Raw genomic sequence first — 21,111 nt, 5'->3', positions numbered from 1 at the left:
TATCCTAATTAGGCTGTACTCTATGGCATAAGTCCTGTGACTCTTTTTCTTTCTGTTATGCTTTTTGATCCCCTCACTTAACCTTGCTGTCATGCATCTTCCCCGATGAGTTAGACTGCTGTGAACATCATTCTTGAGCTCTTAGGTTGGTTAATGGGCTTAATTCACGATTAATATAGGCACAACTTCACATTGGTGTGGTGAGAGAGAAAGGAACAGAGGTCCTGGAGAACATGCTAGGAGAAATGATAAATGACACCATAACCAAATTTGAGCTGTAGTGGTATTGACTGACATTTCAGAAGAAAAAAATGCTCTTATGGAGTTTAGGAAGACAAGGGAGGCAGTTCATTGTAGTAACAGTCATTTTGTTAAGCACCTACTATGTGTGCTTATCTTATTTAGTTATCTTGTTTTGTCTCCACTCTGAACACCAGTTTGTAGAGAGAAAACTAAATCATATAGCTAGTAAGTTCAAGAGGAGGAACTTCAATCACAACTTGGCTAACTCTAAAGTGTGTGAGTGTGTGTGTTTAACACTCCATAGATTTTAGGAGTTCCTTTGGATAAAGGATGAATGTAGAATTTTTCCCCCTACATATTAGAGCTAAATGTTCCATCTGTCATGCTTAGATTCCTTTGATTCAATACTATCTTCCATCTTTCAGCGTAGGTCCTGGTTGTCCATTTCACGCTTTGTGAATTTATTTAATTAGCGTGGTTACTTGTATGATGAAAAATTCTCTTTTATTGACAATGACTGGAGTGACAGAAATTGTGTAATAAAGACAGTGATGGTCAAGATTGAATAAGAATTATCTGTGGTCTGACATAGAGAGATCTTCACTCTTAGGGAGGTTAGGTGACTTAGCACTCATGGGTATGGAGGGCTGGAGAAGATGCTCTCCTATCTGCCTGTTTTAAGTTTAGTATTTTGGGGGTCAGAGAAAGGGTAAAAAACACCATACTTAAGATGGTTAAAAAGATGTGCTTCGGATTTTGTTCATAATGTAAGATCTAAACGAGTTGATAGTTTTCACTTAACATTCAGCAACTGTATTTTGAGTGCCCACGGTGTGATTTCTTTAAAGGGCTGCAGAGCTTCCTGAAGTTTAATTTGTTTCTTGATTATTAAAGTTTGGTCAATGAATGACATCTGTATTAGAAAGTATCATACATTAGAATGCAGATACATTTTAATGGTGGGATTAATTTCTCTTCCTCTCCTTATTTCTGGATGAAATGTCTCTTGCCTTCCATGACTCATCAGAGTGTTGCTGGTGCTTTGTGGACCAAATGTTTGGGTACATTGTGGAGGCTCATCTGTGTTAGTTTTAAATTAAGAATGTTTTTCTCCTTGCCTATCTGTTTTTCATCAGGGCTCATATATTCCAGTGTCCAAAACGGCTCTCTGATTTAGCCGTGAGACTGATTTTATTGCAGGGATGTCTGTGTCTCCTGTCATCGCAGGCAGCCCCGGTGAAACTTCCCATGTTGTGTGTGTGTGTTGCTGCAGTATGTTCAAAGTCTGATCTTTCTCAGATGTATTTGTGTGTGTAACTATTTTATAGTTTGAAAAGGGATGCGAGCAGCAAAATTTCTTCCAGAATATGTTTTCTATTATATTTTGTAATATGAAATTAGAGGTTAGTTTTTGGCTTTCATAAAGCTGCCTTTTTCACCCATCATTGGAAGACGACTAACACCTTCCTTTGACTCAGGTTTTCCAAGACTCCTTGGTGTTAAAAGAAGACTTTCTTTTTGAAACGCAGAAATTAAAAGAATATGGTACAAAAGCATTTTTATAGCGTTATTGAGTCTTGAGGGCAGATATATGGATTCCAGACAAAATGCAATAATAGACTAGGATTTTACTTTCAAATCATCTTACCAACACTTCTCATTGGAGATTTATTGTACATGTGGAGGAACAGAGTTGCTTTGAAGGTTAAATGGAATAGGTTGGAAAACAGTGTTCAAGGTCTTTCTTTGCCTCTTGAAAGTCTGTGCTCTTCTTTAATTTAACCCCTCCAGCTTCGGTTTCATATTTTATAGTGGTATTAGGAGGATAAAGTGAGATCACGTGTGTGCGCACTGTGCCTTCATCAATCTCAGTGTAAATATGAAGTAGCATTAGTGTTTTATTACAAGTGTTTATTTAGTGTTAATGCTGGTAGAGAACATAGGTACATCCTGGCAGCAATAAGAATGAGATTCTTCTTAAATCTCTTTTAATATTCACAAAACAGTTCAACTGCTATCATCAAAAACAGACATAGTATTGGAGAATTTGGCTTTTGTGTGAAATTCAGTCTCCCTGAAATTCTGAAGGATACACAGGATGGTGTATGTAATTATATATGATGGTCTTTGTGGCCTATTTGCTATTTGTATGTTAGGACTGCCAGAATAAAACACCATGGACTAGGTGGCTTAAACAATAGCAATTAATTTTCTCAGAGTCCCAGAGGATAAAATGTCCATATCAAGGTGTAGCCTCATTTGGTTTTCCCTGGAGCCTTTTCTTGGCTGGAGATGACCACCTTTTTGCTGTGTCCTTACATGGTCTCTTTTTGGAGCACGCACCCTTGTGTCTCTATGTCTAAATTTCTTCTTCCCATAGGAACTGAGATTTGGATTTCCATGTGGGCGGTTCTGATGTTCCCTGCTGCGATTGTCTCAGGCAGGAGGACTCTTAGCTTCTCATGTCCACATCTGCTCATATCCGCTTACTCACAGGGTGGTGACAAGGGTTCAAGATCATGATGAACACAAGCACATTTTGTAATATGTAAAAGCATGGTACAAATGCAAGATGGTATTATAACATGAATACCTGAGAGGGATTCATTGGCAACATGTGGAAAATTTTATGTAGAAAAGACAAAGGATCATTGCAAACATTTGGCTTAAAGAAGCTTTTTGGCTCTTCTCTTTGGCTGAAAGGATAGAGAAAGCATGGATAAAGAAAGGTGACTTGGTTAAGACCTAATTCAGAGAAGACAGGAGTTAGGCTAACAGATAAGCCAAACATCTGGATCATGCAACATAAATGTCTTCCTACACCCCACACCTGTTTGCTTAGAGCACATCAGTGTCTCGTTTGAAAAACATTTCCCCTAACTTTGTGGTCTGGCGGTGCTCAGGCTAAGGACCTTTACTGGGTTCATAAGCAGTGGTCATAGCCAGAAAGCACTTTTCCTATTTTCCTTAAGTGAAGATTATGACCGCTTCTCAAGGATGTGACTTTTTATGATGAGGTAATACTTGTGTAGATGGGAAAACTCCCATGTACTATAGTATATCAGTTCTGGAACTTATATAGCACATTTATGCAAGATGGCAAGTATGTTAACTAGAGAGGTATATTCTCAGCTTGCCATGACTACTTATTTGGAATTCATTTGAGTAATCAAATTCTTAAGCACAAAGATTACGTCTTTTCATTCTGTAAAAGTGCATAGAACAAGACACCTTGCACAAAATACTGGGTGTTCTTAGAATCTTCATGGTTACACTTGTATTTCTCACTTGGAATCTGGTGCCTGATAGAGCACATTCATTTTTGAAAGCTTTGAACTTCATAAAAATGCTGTAATCTGTTATATATTTCATCTGTTAAAAAACAAACATTTGTAATTATCTTAAAATAGAAAAATTATAAGGACCCAGTCATACTTTACAATGTATCAGTAATGTTCAAGACCCATTATAGGGGAAATGGTGTGATATGCAAAAGCAAAAAAAAATCACCTTTTTATAGACCTATGAATTTATGAAAACCTAGGAAATTGACTGACACTCATGGATGACATAGAGTAGTTAAGTAACTCATATTCTTGACTTAAATTTTGGGAGTGAAAAATATTCATAGTACCCTTTCCAGTGGTTTCTGATTCAAGTTTGGAAAATTAGGGATAAAGGTATTTTCATTAGTGTTTAAGTTGAGACTCTGATTCAATTTAGTACAGTGAGAAGGAGGTATATTTGGATAATCAAATTTTTTATTTATGTTAGGATGACATGAAATGGGTATAGTGGACAAATTGTATAGAAAATGCTAATATAGTATTTTATTATACAAATTGGGAGGCAATGAAAATTATTTTCAGTTGTTAAGAAAGCTGCTAGTAAGGTAGAGAATTCCTTTAGTCAGTGAAATTAAATGCTTGGAGTATGGTTTTTCTGATAATCTCATGTTGTTAGTTTTTGCTTTAATCTTGCAAAATACATTTTATATACATACTTTTAATAACATCTTTTGGTAACTAAATTTTTAATTTTAAATGATCAGCTTTCATATGAATGGATTATTAATTAGTTTTCAAGGCCAGACATTTTTTTCTTGGGTGTTTCTGTAGAATTTCTGAAAATAGTATCAGTCATTTATCTGAGGAGCAAAAGAGACTTTAAAAATATTCAGCCAAGATTTCTCCTCATTTTTTCCCAGTAAGAGAAGCAAGTGTCTGGCGAACTCCAGATTTGGGATGGGGAAGGAGCTCCCTCACCTAGGAGAGCTCTGAAAGAGTGTGTGTTTCTGGAGCTGTTGCTCCAGAGCTTAGTTTAGCTGAAGCAGGGGCCACATGTAATTAGAAACATCTCAGAAAAACTCCTAAAGGGATGGAAGAGAGGTCTACTGAGAATATTCCTGTAGTTAGTTACTTGTGGGCTCTGACCCTTGGATGTCTGGCAACAGGGTCTTGGTTATTTCCTGTGGCCTCTTTTCATTCAACATCTATAATAAGGCAACAGCTAAAGAAAATAAAGTGTCGTTTGTTTAGGAAGTCATCATCTCTGCCACTGAAGGCTTTACAGTCTAGTAGGAGGTGATCAAGATAGAAACAAGCAAGTTTAGTGAAGTATTACAGGTATAATAATAGGTTCTTGCCCAGAGCACAGAGCCTTCCATTGCCACTGGGAACTGGAAACCTAACACCACCTCCCAACAGTCCAGGGACCTATGCTGGGATTTACTGGCCCTGCCTTCTTAAGTTCCTAGGAATCTGAAATACATTGCTTATTTCTGAACTAAGACAAAGTCTAGGTGTTAAGTATTTCTCTCATTCCCCTACCACGTCAGCCAAGTATTTTTACTGGAGCTGTCTAAATATAATGGCTTATCCCTAAAGAGAGACTCTAACGAAGGGATTATAGGTTAAGTGGCAGATGACTGCCAAAGACATTTGGTTAAGCCAATTAACATGATGGCTTTTCACTGTTAATTATCATTGGGTGAGCAGAGGTGAGTACCCAGAGTGAGTGAACTACTTTTAGGGGAACATGATAATTCCCTATAAACTTAAAACAATGTAGAATTTTTCTAAAAGGTGAGTGCAGCCTATCAGTACCAATCATTTCTAATTACAATTCGATTTATCAAATATACATTGAGTGCCTACTGTGTGATAGGCTCCAAAAGATAAATGTGTTTCTACTTTTTAGGAGTTAACTGTGCATTGGGGAGATAAAGCAAGTTTTAACAAGACAATAGCCAAATCAATCCTGAAGACAATGGGAAGATTAATGTCCAGCCAAATATCTCTCCATCCCATTCCAAATTTCTCTGCAACTCACTACAATAGTATAAGATAGTAAATGTCAATGATTCCTGCTCTTCATCCCTCAAACTTCACCCTAGCCAAACTAACCTATTTTCAGACTTACCACCTTCTCTTGTGCTATGTGGTCTTTGGAAATACTGTCAGCCTAGCAACATCTTGACATCTCCCTTACTCCTTCATTTAACCCCTTCCATGTGGGTAGACATACTTTCCTCCAGGAAGTTTTTGACCCTCTGAGAGTCAAAGGTTGAAAATCTATTCTGTGTTTTCCCATAGCCATCAGGATTTCAGGTTAGGACAGTATTTATCGTACTGCAATGAAATTGCCTGGACATTACTTGCCTCCTTTGCTAGGCTGACTATTTCTCAAGTCATTTCCCAATGATTACTGTTGGGTAATCTATTTTGCTCACCATTCTATCTGCAGTGTCCTTCATAGTGCCAAGCCCAATACTGAGTGAATGAATGAATGAGTGAATAATTTTCTTACAACAGAATCAGTTCATTTTGTTGGACAAAGATTTTCAATAGGGGATGGAAGAGGGAATATTTAAATCACTTGGGCCCCATTTTTAAAGTATGCATTTTATCTTCCTCCTTCTGAAATGTCTTCCACATATCTTCCCATTTGAGATAGCTGATAATTGTAGTAAGAAGTCAGTGTTATTAATAGGAGTGTGTCAATGTCAAAATCAAGAATATTTGCAGTGGTAACTGGGAAGACTTTGGGGAGATCATCGCTTCACAAATGAACACTGGTATTGAAGCATGTTTGGACAGGTGTAACTGAGTGGAGCACAGCAATCCAGGTGGAGGAAGGAAGCAATGGTTTGAGTGAAGGTCTGTAGGCTGGGAAGTTTGTCTGACATTAGGAGATGGAATGGGAGATTGGCTTAGAATACATGGTGGGGATGGTGTACAAAGTGTCCATTATGTTAAGAAATAGGCCGTGATTAGTGATTTTTATGGAGCCTAGTGGTGGTATTAGAGTTATATTTCAGGAGGTTTCTCTGCCCATAGCATGTAATGGATCAAAGATAGAATGCAATTAGGCAGGAGTAGCTGTTTAGTTCAATTTAGCAAATATTTATTATGTGCCGTATATATGTTGGGCACCAGAAGAAAACAAGGCATAATCCCTCAGACAATTCAAGCAAACATGCAAAGCAGTACAGGTGCAAAGTCACAAAAGTCCGAATGAGGGTTGTAGCAAAGCAAAGGTAGATGCAGATTCAAGGGAAACTTCTGAGTTTCTCTGAGGTCTTGAACAGCTTTAAAGTATTTTAACCGGTTTAAAAATAGATGTAGACCCTGCTGGTGTGGCTCAGTGGATTGAGCGTTGGCCTGTGAACCAAAGGGTTGTGGTTTCATTTCCCCAGTTAGGAAACATGCCTGTGTTGCAGGCCAGGTTCCCAGTAGGGGGCGCACAAGAGGCAACCACACATTGATGTTTCTCTTTCTCTCTTTCTCCCTTCCTTCCCTCTAAAAATAAATAAATAAAATCTTAAAAGAAAATAAAAATAGGTGTAGAAGCAAAGAGAGAAGGTATCCATATGTACAACCTTGATGTCAGTCATGGATAAATGGTACTTAATGAGGGGCTTGTATGAAAAGGTGGATGTTTTGTGAGGAAAATTGTTTGATTCAGACTTACTAAGCTTAAGATACTGAAAGGGCAACTACCTATTACTTGATAATTATTATAGATTGCTGTACTATTTGGCATTCAAAATTTTGGTTGTGTTGTCATAACAATTCAAACTAGCTTATGTGAAGGGCATTTATTGGCTTATTTAATGAGTGTCAGCTTCAGGCATGACAGGATCCAGCTGCACTGATCTGGGTTCTTTTGTATTGGCTGCATTCTCAGGCAGTTTCTGTCTTCAGGGAATCCTCTAGTAGCCCTGGAATTTTATCTCATTCTCAAAAGATGTCCTTTCCCAGTAGATTATTGGTGTTCTCTTGACTCTGATTGGCCTGGCTGGCTGCTAAGTCAGTTGTGTCAAGGAATGAGGATGGGGAACATAGTACACTAACCTGTGAAATTATTTGCTGACCTTTCATCAGGAGGTCAGGGCAGCCTCACCCTATCCACATGGACTGAGAGTGGACGTAGGCTGTCCTCAAAAGGAAAACAGGAGATTAACTAGAAGATGATGTCCCAAAACAACAACAACAAAACAAAAACAAAAAACAGCAAGTTTCTATTACAAATTTAGAAGGCTATGTAAATGTCAAACATTTTAAGGTAACATTTCCTCATTTTATCTTTAACACAAGTGGTTGTGAGAAGTATTATTATTATTATTATTTTTGTCCACCAACCATAGGTGAGAGCGCTGAGCTTAGGAGAGACTAATTGGTCAAACGTAGCACACTTGTTGTTAATAGAAGAGCCAGAACTCCATTACTTTTTTCCAGTCAGGTGTAGGTACCACCTGGGCCAGTAAAACTGTAGGCTAAGCAACAGGCTTGAGGTATAGATTTAGAAGGCATCTCTTGAGTGCAGGTGTTGGAGATGACCACAATGGTGGAAAGTGTAGGGAGAGCAAAGGTTGGGGGGAGAACTAGGAGAAAGACATCCACACTTGGGAAAAGAATATGAAGGGGTTGTTGGCCAAGGAGGGTGAGAAAGAAAGAGGTAGTCCAAAGATAGGGAGATGAAAAAAGTTATGTGTTAAAGACCAAAGGTAAAGCTTCACATATGTCTATTACCTTGTTCTGAGAGTGTCATTGAAGCTTATGGGGATTTTAAATGGAATACTTATGACCATGATCCATAGATTCTGAAGCCTATGAACGTGATAGATGAGCTCTATATTTCCATTCATGGCTAGCATCAGTCATTTGGTGTTGATGGTAATAATAATTATAATAGCAGCTAATGCATGTTACATACATTATGTTGTATATATACATTATATCACATATAACAATGCACTTTTTGCTTATTGACTCATTTATTCCTCGTAGTGATTCTGTTAGGCAAGTGCAGTTATCAACTTTATCTTACAAATAAGAAAACAGGTATGGAGAGGTGAAGGAACTCTGTCCACTGTCTCAGAGCTTGAACTTTATTTAGTCCACTTGGCTTCAGAATCTTTTTTTTTAATGAGCGTGCCGTTTATTGTTTGAAGAATCCAAGCGTCATCCCTGCCTAGGTGCTGATGGTCGTCATTTGTGTGGGTGCTTGTGATGAAAAGGTCGAAGGATAGAACAAATAGCACTGAGAGCAGCACAGACAGGGACAGTTAGGGCGGCAGTGTGACACCACTCATCAGTTTTACTGTAGTGTTGGCCTTTGTCAACACCTCCTAAAGTAAAAATCATAAGGCAGCAAGCACAAAGAGCCACAAATGAACGAAATGGAGAGTGGGTTAAGAACTCCTTCAAGACCCGAGAGACTGGACCTTTGCACTTCAGAAGGCCATCTCTCAGTCGTGCGTTCTTTGGAGATTTCCACATCCAGTTGCTTCTTCACATCTGCTGCTCCAATTTTCTTCACTGTTCCCACCGTGGACTATTTCCTCATTTCTTAGTGCTTTTCTAAATTTCAGTATCAATGCACAGAAGTAACCTCAAATTATATCAGCATGAAGTTTTGTTTTGAATTAAGGTTTTTCATTAGCTGAGAAGAGGTTTTACTATTTCCATTCTGAACTTATGTAAGAAAACACAAATGGATGAAGATCTATTATACTCATTGTTGAATGATTACCTTTACTTCTCATTTTGCTGGTAGATTAGTCAGATTCTATTAAAGCCCGTTTGGTCAGTATCTTTCTTAAAGTGATGTGAGGGATGCGTAATGTATCTCTTATCACTGACTTGCATGTGTGACATGACTTATATACTAAAGCCAGTGCAATTTAGTCTTGTTTCATGTACTTTTGCCATAATACTCATCAGTTAAGGAAAACTCTTTCTAAGTAGATAACACCTGCCAGAGAATTTTATCATTCTAAAGTCTCTCTTTGTGCAGTACTTTTTGCTCATGGGTAAGATATTCTGTCTCTCTTCCATTTTTTTTTCTGTTAACACTATTTGCCATTTAAATTTTTTCCTATAGTGTAAATTTAGGGCTGTACCTCATCAAAGTATTTTCTCACAGTGAAATTATGAGATTTGCTAATTTTGTCCTTTTTTCTTGAAACTCTTGTTTTGTGAGAGTTGGACATGTAGTATATCTTGTTGGCTGCTTCATATTACTAGACTTATTGCTATAAATATAAGAAATGCTGGCAGGTTTGACCAGATTTTTAAAAGTAAGTGTTTTATTTTTTTCTTAAAATGTCTTTACAGAGTTGGTTACAGTGATGCACTCATAGCATGTGCCAAACCCGGTTTGGAGAACATGTTTCTCCATCTTATATGGATCTGCCAGTCAAAGGGCGTAGTACTGTCCTAAACAAAATTTGCTTTCTAGCTCTCCTTATACATTAGCAAAGCCTTATTTCAGAATGCTGTGCTGCTGAGCTTTCCACTACCCTGACATGACAGTATGAGTGTTTCTGCATTGATATTAGAGAAATTAATGTCAGTGTCTAGGTTTATGTTTAGTAGAGGCCAGTTGGGTTTTCATTCTGAATTGCTTGAAATCAGCCCTCTCTGACAATACTGTTTGGCAGTTTTTCATATTTCTTTTAAATTTTAATTATAACCCATTGAGTCTTAAGCAATTACTTCTGAGTTAGACTCTTGATGAATGTCATAGCAGGGTGTTTTAATTTAATGAATCCAGAATAACATCTGTTTCTAATATTTTAAAAGCTAGTTTATATGGAAATTTATTTAATACAAAGTCAATACATGGAAACTTATAAAAATAAAAATCAAAATGGAAAATCAGACTGCTGTGATACAGCAGGTTTTCTGTGAATAAAGGATTTCACTTGTGACAAGGTTCAGCTGCCACTAGCTAACATCCGAAATATCACAGTTGAAACAAGATAGCAGATGTCAGAAGATTGGCGGTGTGAGAGATCCCCTTGGTCTCTTCCCTTGAAATTTCAACAATTTGAACAGCTATAGCTCAACAAAGGATTCCCTGCACAACACAGAGGCACTCTTGAGACATTCACTCATTGAAGCATCTAAAGGTGGGCAAGTGAAAACAAACATGGGAAATGAGAAGGTAGGAGGGCTGAGACGAGCCTCAGATGCAGTCCTGCAGCTGGGACCTCACAGAGGGGCTCAGCCCAGAGATGGGAGGAATCAGGTTGTGGCTGGAACTCCTCTCAGCTGGAAGGAGCAGGGGGATTCAATGGGCACTCCTGCAAGAGTAAACAGCATATGTGGCTGAGTCTAGAGACCTCAGATACAGCAGGAGTGCTGCAGAGGTTATTGGGTGGTTGGCATTCCAGACAGAGAAACATAGCCACTGAGCCCTGCCAACGCACAGCCTCCCAAGAGCTTGCTTCCCTTTGCTCTTGGCGTCAGGTTGCAGACCACATTATCTATAAACCTGAGAACTGGAGTAAGGAATCACTATTTTCCCTGAGCAAAGTGTGTTAATTTGTCACTGGTCCCCAGTCGGGGTGCAGGGGGCACCCCACAGAGGTCTGAGTTCACCCTTACTTAGGAGGGCAAAATAAAGAAGGCATCCACATTCTACCAGCCACATTCTACCCCACCCCTATACCTTGTGGCTCCACTGACTACAGCCAGAGACACCACAGTGGTCAGTGCTGGGTTTTCACAGAGCTAAAAACACTTGTGATTCAGTGCCACCTACTGGGAAATAATAAAAAGACACCTCCATAATTATCTTGATAGAGAAGTGCCACTCATACACAGATCCCTAGACAGAGAAGGAACCCATCCAATACTGTGAATAACCAAAGTATGAGGCAGCTCAGAAAGAAAATGAAAAATCACCAGGAAGCAAACTTAAACACACGGAAACATGTGATTTAAATGAAAAAGAATTCAAGGTTGAAGTTCTGAAAGTACTGAAGGAAATGCAAGAAAATACAGGCAGGCAATTTACTGCACTTAGAAAAGAAACTAATGAACAAAATGAGTACTGTACCAGAGAGATTGAATATTTAGAACCAAACAGAAGTTCTGGAAATGAAGAACTTAGTGAAAGATGTCAAGAATGAACTAGTGAGCATAGGAAATAGATCAGACCAGATGGAGAAAATAACTAATGATATCAGAATTAGAAATCTAGAAATGGTGCAGAGGGAAGAAGAGAGAGACTTGAACATTAAAAAAAATGAAAGGACTCTATGAGAACTATCTGACTCCATCAGAAAAAGCAATACAAAACTAATAGGCATACCAGACAAAGAAGGGAGGGAGAAGGGAACAGAAAGACTATTCAAACAAATAGTTGGTTACTTTCCAAACCTATGGAAAGAACTAGCTCCTCAAATCTAAGAAGCCAAAAGAACACCTAGCTACTTCAATCGAAATAGGTCTTCTTCAAGGCACATTGTATTAAAACTGTCAACCATTAATGCCAAAGAACTCTCAAGGCAGCCAGGGAAGAAAGTAACCTATAAAGGAAAACCCGTTAGGTTATTGTTGATTTCCCAGCCAAAGCTCCATTAGCCAGAAGAAAGTGGAACCAAATATTCAAACTACTGAAAGAGAGAAATTACCAGCCAAGAATAATATATCTAGCAAAGTTATCTTTTAAATATGAAAGAGAAATAAAGACCTTTCCAGACCTACAGAAGCTGGAGGAATTTATCACCACAAGACCTCCATTGCAGGAAATACTCAAAAGAGTTATTCTACCTGAAACAAAGAACAGAAGGTCACAAAACTGTGAATATGATCACGAACACACTTATTGTAGAAAGAGGGATAATTTGTGGCAACAAAAAATATTAAAAGAAAGAGCAGAAAGGTCTGAATTTGCAAAGGAGGATGGAGATCAGATACGTTCAAATGAAAAAGGACTACTGTATATATGAAACTTTCCTTTTGATAAACCTAATAACAGCCATGCACACAAAAAACAAAATTCAGATGCCTCTTCTTTAAAAAAAAGAGGAAACAGAAGAAAGAAGTATAGAATACCACCAAACAAAAACAACAGACAGAAACACAAAAGACAAGAACCAATAGAGGCACAGAGTTACCAGAAAACAAAAGATAAGATGGCTATAGGAAATCCTCATATGTAATAATTACTCTAGATTTCAATAGACTGAATTCACTAATAGAGAGGCACAGAGTAGCAGATTGGATCAAAAAAACAAAACCCAACAATATGCTGCCTTCAGGAGACACATCTAAGCTGCAAAGACAAAGTTAGACTCAAAGTGATAGGGTGTAAAATGATCCTTCAAGCAAACAACATCCACAGAAAAGCAGGTATAGCCATACTTATGTCTTGAAAAATAAATTTCAAGGTAACACATGTCACAAGGGACAAAGATGGACATTTCATAATCATAAAGGGGACACTACATCAAGAAGACAGAACACTTCATACATTTGTACCAAAGTACACAAAGCAACTACTAAAAGAAGGGAGAAACTGACAGAAACAATGTCATAGTTAGGGACCTTAATACTCCACTGACAGTTCTAGATAGATCATCCAATCAGAAAATCAATGAAGAAATATTGTCTTTAAATTACACATTAGACCAGATGGGCATAATTGACATTTACAGAGCCTCTCTTCCCAGAACATCATATTGTATATTCTCCAGTGCACATGGAACAATCTCAAGGATAGACCACATGTTGGGTCGCAGAACTAGCCTTAACAAATTCAAGAACATTGAATTTATACCACGCTTATTCTCTGACCACAAATGCTTTGAAATTAGAAATCGATAGCAAAAAGGAAGTAAAGAAACCCACAAATATGTGGAGATTAAACAAAATACTAGTAATAATTAGAGTCAAAGAAGAAATAAAAAATAAGATCAAAAGATATTTAGAGAAAAATGAGAATGACAATACAACATATCAAAACTTCCAGGATACAGCAAAAGCAGTAGAAAGAGGGAACTTTACATTGTTACAAGCTTGTCTCAAGAAACAAGAAATCCCAAGTAAACAACCTAACATTATAGTTGAAAGAACTATGAAAAGAAGAACAAAAGCAACCCAAAGTCAGCAGAAGAAAGGAAAAAAATAAAAATTAGAGCAGAAAGTAATGAAATAGAGAACAAAAGTATAGAAAAAATTAGTACAACAAAGAGCTGGTTCTTTGAAAAATTAATAAAATTGACAACCTGTGGCTAGACTCCTGGATAGACTCACTAAGGAAAAAACAAGAAAAAACTCATATTAACAAAATCAGAAATGAAAGGGAAATTACCACAGACATCACAGATATACAAGGACTTATACTAGCATACCATGAAAGCCTATATGGCATCAATTTCAATAACCTAGAAGAAATGGATAATTTCTTAGAAATATATAACCTTCCTAGAGTGAATCATGAAGAACTGGAAAATCTAAATAGACTGATAAACAGTGATGAAATTGAAACAACCATCAAAAACCTTCCCCAAAATAAAAGTCCTGGACCAGATGGCTTCAGTAGTGAATTGTACCAAACATTTAAGTTTTTATACCAATTTTTCTCAAACTCTTCCAAAAAATTGAAGACTAGGCAGTACTTCCTAACACATTTTGTGAGGCTAACATAATCCTGATACCAAAACCTGTGAAGGACATCAGAAAAAAAGAAAACTGTAGACCAATAGCACTGGTGAATACAGATGCAAAAATCCTAAACAGAGGAAATCAAATTCCTACTTATTTTTTAAACACTAGGAAATCAAGTAAAAATACATTAAAAGTCATACAGCATGATCAAATGTTGTCTATTCCAGGGACATAAGAATGGTTCAAAATATGAAAATTGGTCAATGTAATATTTCACATTAACAAAACAAAGAATATAAATCATGTGATCTTATCAGTAGATGCAGAGAAAGCATTTGATAAGATACAATATCCTCTTATGATTAACACACACAATAAAATCATTATTTAAGGAAAGTACCTCAATATCATAAAGGCCACATATGACAAATTCTCAGCTAATAGTCTACTCAGTGGTGAAAACCAGAAAGATTTGCTCTAAAATCAGGAAGAAGACAAGGATGCCCATTCTCCCCACACTTATTTAACATAGGAATGGAAGTCCTAGCCAGAACAATCAGGCAAGAGAAAGAAATAAAAGGTATCCAAACTTGGAAGGAAGAAGTAAAAGTGTCACTTTTTTACAGATGACATACAGAAATTCCTGAAGATTGTATGCAGAAATCCCTAAAGACTCTGCCAATATACTATTAGAAACAAATGCAGTAAAGGTGCAGGGTACAAAAGTAATGTACAAAAATTTACTGCTTTCCTCTAAACTAATGATGAAACTTCAGAAAAAGAAATGAAAAAACAATTCCTTCTGCAATTGCAACCAAAAATAAAATACCCAGGAATAAGCTTAACAAAGGATGTGAAGGACCTATATACTAAAAACTATAAAGCATTATTAAAAGAGATTTTAAAAGACACAATTAACTAGAAAGATATTCTGTATTCATGCATTGGAAGAATCAACATCGTTAAAGTGGCCATATTACCCAAAGCAGTATACAGATTTAATGCAATCCCTATCAAAGTCCCAATGCCATTTTTAAAGAACTAGAACAAAACATCATCAAATTTGTCTGGAACCATAAAAGATCCCAAATGGCCAACACAACCCTGAGAAAAAACAACGAAGCCAAAGGTATCATACTACCTGACTTCCAATTTTACCACAGCGCTATAATAATCAAAACAACATGGTACTAGCAGAAAAAAATAGGTACACAGAGAAGTAGAATTGAGAGCCTAGAAATAAAACCACATATATATGTGCAAATAATTATTGGCCGAGAAGCCAAAAACACACAATGAAGAACAGAAAGCCTCTTCAATACATGGTGCTGGGAAAATTGGAAAACCACATGCAAAAGAATGAAACTAGATTACAGTTTGTCCCCATGTACAAAAATTAATTCAAAATGAATCAAAGACCTAAATGTAAGATCTGAAACAATAAATTACACAGAAGAAAACATAGATACTAAACTTATGGACCTTGGTCGTAGATAGCATTTTATGAGTTTGACCCTGAAGGCAAGGGAAGTAAAGGCAAAAGTAAATGAATGGACTATATCAAACTGAAAAGCTTCTGTACAGTAAAAGAAACAACACAAAAAGGCAACCAACTGAATGGGAGATGATATTTGTAAACAACAGCTCCAACAAGGGGTTATCCAAAATATATAAAGAATTCTTACAATTTAATACCAAACAAACAATCCAATTGAAGAATGGGCACAGAACCTCAGCAGACACCTCTCCCAGGAAGACATACAAACCACCAAATGATATATGAAAAGATACTCAACTTTACTAGGATATTAGGGAAATGTAAATTAAAAGTACAGTGAGATATTGCCTCACACCTGGTAGAATGTCTGTTATCAATAAAACAGGTAATAACAAGTGTTGGAGAGGTTGTGGAGAAAAAGGAACCCTCAGTCACTGCTGGTAGTAATGCAGCCTGGTGCAGCTACTATGGAAAACAGTCTGGAGGTTCCTCAAAAAATTAAGAATAGAGTTACCCTGTCCCTCTTCTGGGCATCCAACTGAAAAACTTGAAAACATTTATGCACAAATATGTATGCACCCCTATGTTCATTGCAGCATTATTCATGATGGCCAAAACATGGAGACAACCGAAGTATCTCTTGATAAGTGCTGGGTAAAGAAGATGTGGTACACATATAGTGCAGAATACTACTCAGCCATTAGAAAAGATGAAATACTGCAATTGTGACAACATGGATGGACTTGGGACTATTATGCTAAGGGAAATGTCAGTCAGAAAAGGCTAAGAACCGTAAGATTTCACTCATATATGGGATATAAATCTGTGTTCATAAACACAGATAACACTATGGTAGTTACCAGAAGGAGTGGGGTGGAGGGTTAGTGAAAGATAAAGGGGGTCAAATATTTATGGTGATGGAAAATGATTTGACTTTGGGGGGTATGCACAAAATGCAAAATCATAGTAACGTATACTTGTAACCTATATGATCCTACTAACCAGTGTCACCCCAATAAATTAATAAAAAACAAACAAGATAGACATTTATTTCCTACACTCCTGCGGTTTGAGGAGATAGTTAGCCCAGTAGTTGGTATGGCCTACCATGGCAGGCACACATTTTCCTTCAGTCTTCCATTCCTAAGGACACTTTATGGGCCAAGATGGCTGATGGAACCCCAGCTATTACGTTTGTGCTCCAGGAAGGAAGTAGAGATAGAGGGGAAGTCTGCTCAGCTTTTTTCCCTTTTAAGGGTACTTTCTGGAAGTAGGACATAGAACTCTGCTTAAGTTCCACTCGCTAAAAGTTAGTCATGTGACTCATTAGCAGCAAGGGAAGATAGGGAATGAAATCTTTTCTCTAGATGACCATAAACCTCAGTTAAAAATGGAAGGTCTATGAGTATGGGAAATAGACATGGGAGAACAACTAACTAACTGTCCCTGCCACATTGAGTATTTTTTAAGACTTGATTTTAACAGACCTTCTGCCTTTTTATTGAGCATCTAGAAAAATCAACTAGTTTTCATAAGCAGGTAGAAAAAGAGTAGTATGGTGTTTCACACAGAGTAGACAGTTATCAACGATCTGATTGGTCCATTTTAATTCTAACCCTCAGGTGCACACGATTTCAGAGGTTGTGGGTCAGGCAGACTTTAATGAGGGACTTTATGTAAATTGTACCCCAGTCTTTGTGGAACAATAAGAGCAGATGCTAATGAGACTGAGATGTCATGTGTACTACATCTCTGGAACGCTCATGTATCTGCAAAGCAGTGTTCTCTGCTCCTCTACATAAATGATACAATGAACTATCACAAGTGTTTGTTAAATGAAGATAAAACTATTATTATCACAGACGTTGAAGCTCAGAGAGGTTAATTGGGAAGCCATTTAGAGAAGCAGTTGAAAACCAGCATGACCAGTCATTGATCCCAAATGAGATACTAATGCTACAATTTCCATTGGCTCTGTCACTGAGGACAGGTTTTTTAAAAAATCTGAATCTCTGTTCCATTTCCTTCCTTCCCTCCCTCCTTCCTCCCCTCCCTTCCTCCCTTCCTTCCTTCCTTCCTTCCTTCCTTCCTTCCTTCCTTCCTTCCTTCCTTCCTTCCTTCCTACCTTCCTTGACACAGTAAATTACAGAGCTGGAACTCAGGAATGTTTCTCATCAATCCAGGGCCTTTGCAACGTGATTTTTGGTAACATTCATGTGGAAATTTCTTTAATCATAGCTTCCTCACAGTGGAGGGCAGAACTGGTGGAGATGCTAGAGATAAAGGTCATCAGGGTGGCCATCTACCATATGTTCTTCAGCTACTATGAGCCTCCCCCCCCCCTTAAAAAGCCCTGACATCAGACTAGGCAAGAGATACCTAGTTATGGATAGGTCCCTTAACTCTCATTTCTGCTTTCTTCTGACTCATGTGCTTCCTTTTTTGTTCTGTAAGTACAGAGACAGGTGCACTAGAGATAAAAAAGACTCAGGATACCACCCTGTTTCTGACAGGTATAATCCTGCTGTAGAGCAGGAATTCTCTAACCCAAGTCACTTACATGCTACCTTCAACAATTGTACCTTACCCGTATATACCAGTACTGTTGATTCCTTTATGCTGACTCTTTATTTTTTAATAGCTTCAGCCTGAGCAAATATCTATGAAATCCAGCTTTGATATAATTAATTTTTTTTAAATATAGGTTAACACAAACATAGCTATTAAAAGTTTCATGAGGTTTGTCTGTGTATTTTCTCGAACACTCCCAGTGGTGCACAGATCACATTTTGAGAAGCCCATCTTAGTGGAAAGAGCGTGCGTGGGTCATTCAACCCTGCTGTTTGTGATTTGTGTGATGTTGCAATTGTTATTAATTCAACTTTATCTATCATAATTTGCTATCTGAGAGATGTAGATAATAATATCTACCTCATCTGTTATTATTAGAATTAACCGAGAATATATGGCCAAGGAGACCAGCCAGGTCCTTGGCAGATAGCAAGTGCTCAGTAAATACAAGGTCATTACTCCCTGAGGTGTGGAAATCTTCAAAAGTAGGAGACAATGAAGTGCTATCGTTGTGGCACTTGGTATAGATGACACTGAATCCTATGGGAAAGCTCAGAAAGGGTAAAGGCTGAAGTTGACTGGAATGCAGGAAGAAGGAAAATATTTGGGTAGATGTAGAACCATTCTTACTCATCTCTCCAGCTCTGTTGGTTCTTGCTACTCGAAGTGTGGTCTACTGACCAGCAGCATCAGCTTTACTTGGCAGTTTGTTAGAAATGTGGAACCTTGGGCTCTTCCCCAAATCTGCTGCATCATAGCCTGACTGTTAATTAGATTCCCAGACGATGTGTATGTTTGAGAAGCATTGCTCTGGGCACAAATATTCTATTTAAAATTTATTTCTAGTAGGGGGCTAGTTCTTGCGGTAAGTGTATCCCTACATCAGTATCACCTGGGACTGTGCTTTAAAAATGCATATTCTCAGGCCTCACATCAACCAGGGGCCTGGAATCTGCATTTTTAGTCCATACACCATGGGATTTTTAGGACAGTTGTTTAGCAGCCTCTGCATTTAACCAATAATTTATTGGTTACCTCTGCATTCATTCTTCAAACATGTTTGCATTCAAACAAGGAAGAAGGCTTTTGAGGAAAAGAACTAATTGTGGTGTTAGTAAGCATTAAAGGGGAGGATCTCAATTCAATCTGTATGTACAGCTTATTTGCATTAATTGTGCATCTCTGGAATCTTGGCCTAAATTCTCATGATGACAGAGCAAAGGAGGAAGGCAATATCCTAGCAATGTCACATATCTGGTTTTTGTTTTTCCTTTCTGTATTTTTCATTTGATTTTTTTTAACGTGTTTTTCAGCCGTGCTATCAAGACTAATCAGGACCTACTCCCAGAAACGCCATGGACGCACATTTTCTACAATGATTTTTGGGGGACTCTTCTAACCCACAGTGGCAGCCACAAGTCCTACCGGCCACTCTGCACACTTTCTTTTCGCCTGAACCATGCCGTTGGAGGGCTGGATCCCTGGAGTTACCATCTTGTCAATGTCCTGCTGCATGCGGCAGTCACTGGTCTCTTCACAAGCTTCTCCAAGATACTCCTTGGGGATGGATACTGGACCTTTATGGCGGGCTTGATGTTCGCCTCTCACCCCATTCATACGGAGGCAGTGGCAGGAATCGTGGGGCGGGCCGATGTCGGGGCCAGTCTCTTCTTTCTCCTCTCCTTGCTCTGCTACATTAAACACTGTTCTACAAGAGGCTACTCAGCCAGGACTTGGGGCTGGTTCCTGGGGACAGGACTGTGCGCAGGATGCAGCATGTTGTGGAAGGAACAAGGAGTGACTGTTCTTGCAGTCTCAGCAGTTTATGATGTCTTCGTCTTTCACAGGCTAAAGATGAAACAGATCCTACCTGCCATTTACAAAGTAAGTGATTGTTGGAACTCCAGTATTGGGTTTCTGAGTGATCTCCTTGCTTGGTCCTTTTTCACCATTTAAAAGGCAAATTTATTCGTCTTCAAAGAGAATTTAATGTAAGTTATGTTTTGATCTTCAGTAAGTGGAAGTGTTCTTTCTGACCTTTCTCTACTAACCTGAGTTTCAGTCACTGGTTGTTTTTTTTCTCAGGTTTCTTCACCTATTTTTCATGATTTCAAAGGGGGTATAGAAGGATAGTTTTGCCTTATAAAGATTATGCATCTTTATAATTTATTTTTATTCTTTCCGTGTTTCTGCTCCAATTCTCTGTAATCCTATGCATTATTGCCTATACATCATAATGTGTATTTGTAAAAGTATCACAGCTGATAACAGAACTAGATGCTAGCCTAGAGAGGGGAAATCCTTTGCCATTTGTTAATATTACCTTTGCTGACTAGACCAAGGAAAACAGCCCTTCTGTAGTGCACTGGGAGCTCAGATTCTTAAACAATGAATCATATTCTCCTTTTTCTTTTTGCACTGTATAAGAATAGGGGAGTTGAAAGACAAAGTGGTTATTATAAATTTTGTCCTGAGGCCAATTAAGACATTTGCCTCAGAGCTTAATACGGGTTCTTCTGAGTTCCCTCAGTGGTTTCAAATGCAGTGTTGTTGGAAGGTCACAGAAGCACACTAGGGCCCCACATACTTAAAGGGAACTGAACAGTTTTTTGCTAGAGTGTTTAATGGGAAGCATTGGGTGGACTGCAGTGGTCCCCAGCTTTTTTGGCACCACTGACCAGTTTTGTGGAAGATAATTTTTCCATGGACTGGAGTGTGGGGAATGGTTTCAGGATGATTCAAGGGCATTACATTCAAGCTCACCTCCTGCTGTGGGGCCTGGTTCCTAACAGGCCCAGACCAGTACCAGTACCAGTACCAGTCCTTGGCGGGAGGTTGGGGACCCCTGGACTAGGGCATCTTGAGAAACTGCCTTCTTTCTACTTCCCCATCCTT

General features: G+C 38.2%; 1 protein-coding gene across 2 annotated transcripts in view; it reads left to right on the top strand.

The window, feature by feature from the left end:
* Window positions 1-21,111, top strand: part of TMTC2 (transmembrane O-mannosyltransferase targeting cadherins 2) — a 399,848-nt gene that overhangs the window by 131,685 nt on the left and 247,052 nt on the right. For both annotated transcript variants that reach the window (XR_004901498.1, XM_028532039.2), the window contains exon 2: window positions 19,530-20,100. Coding sequence is in view for 1 of the 2 variants with exons in the window: in XM_028532039.2 (XP_028387840.1) it covers window positions 19,530-20,100 (571 nt within the window). In the remaining variant the exon portion in view is untranslated. The remainder of the gene's footprint in view (window positions 1-19,529; window positions 20,101-21,111) is intronic.

This window comes from Phyllostomus discolor, chromosome 2 (assembly GCF_004126475.2).
Source record: "Phyllostomus discolor isolate MPI-MPIP mPhyDis1 chromosome 2, mPhyDis1.pri.v3, whole genome shotgun sequence".
In the NCBI taxonomy this organism is placed as follows: domain Eukaryota; kingdom Metazoa; phylum Chordata; class Mammalia; order Chiroptera; family Phyllostomidae; genus Phyllostomus; species Phyllostomus discolor.
Note: the sequence above shows the minus strand (reverse complement) of the source record. Positions and strands in the feature narration are given on the sequence as shown.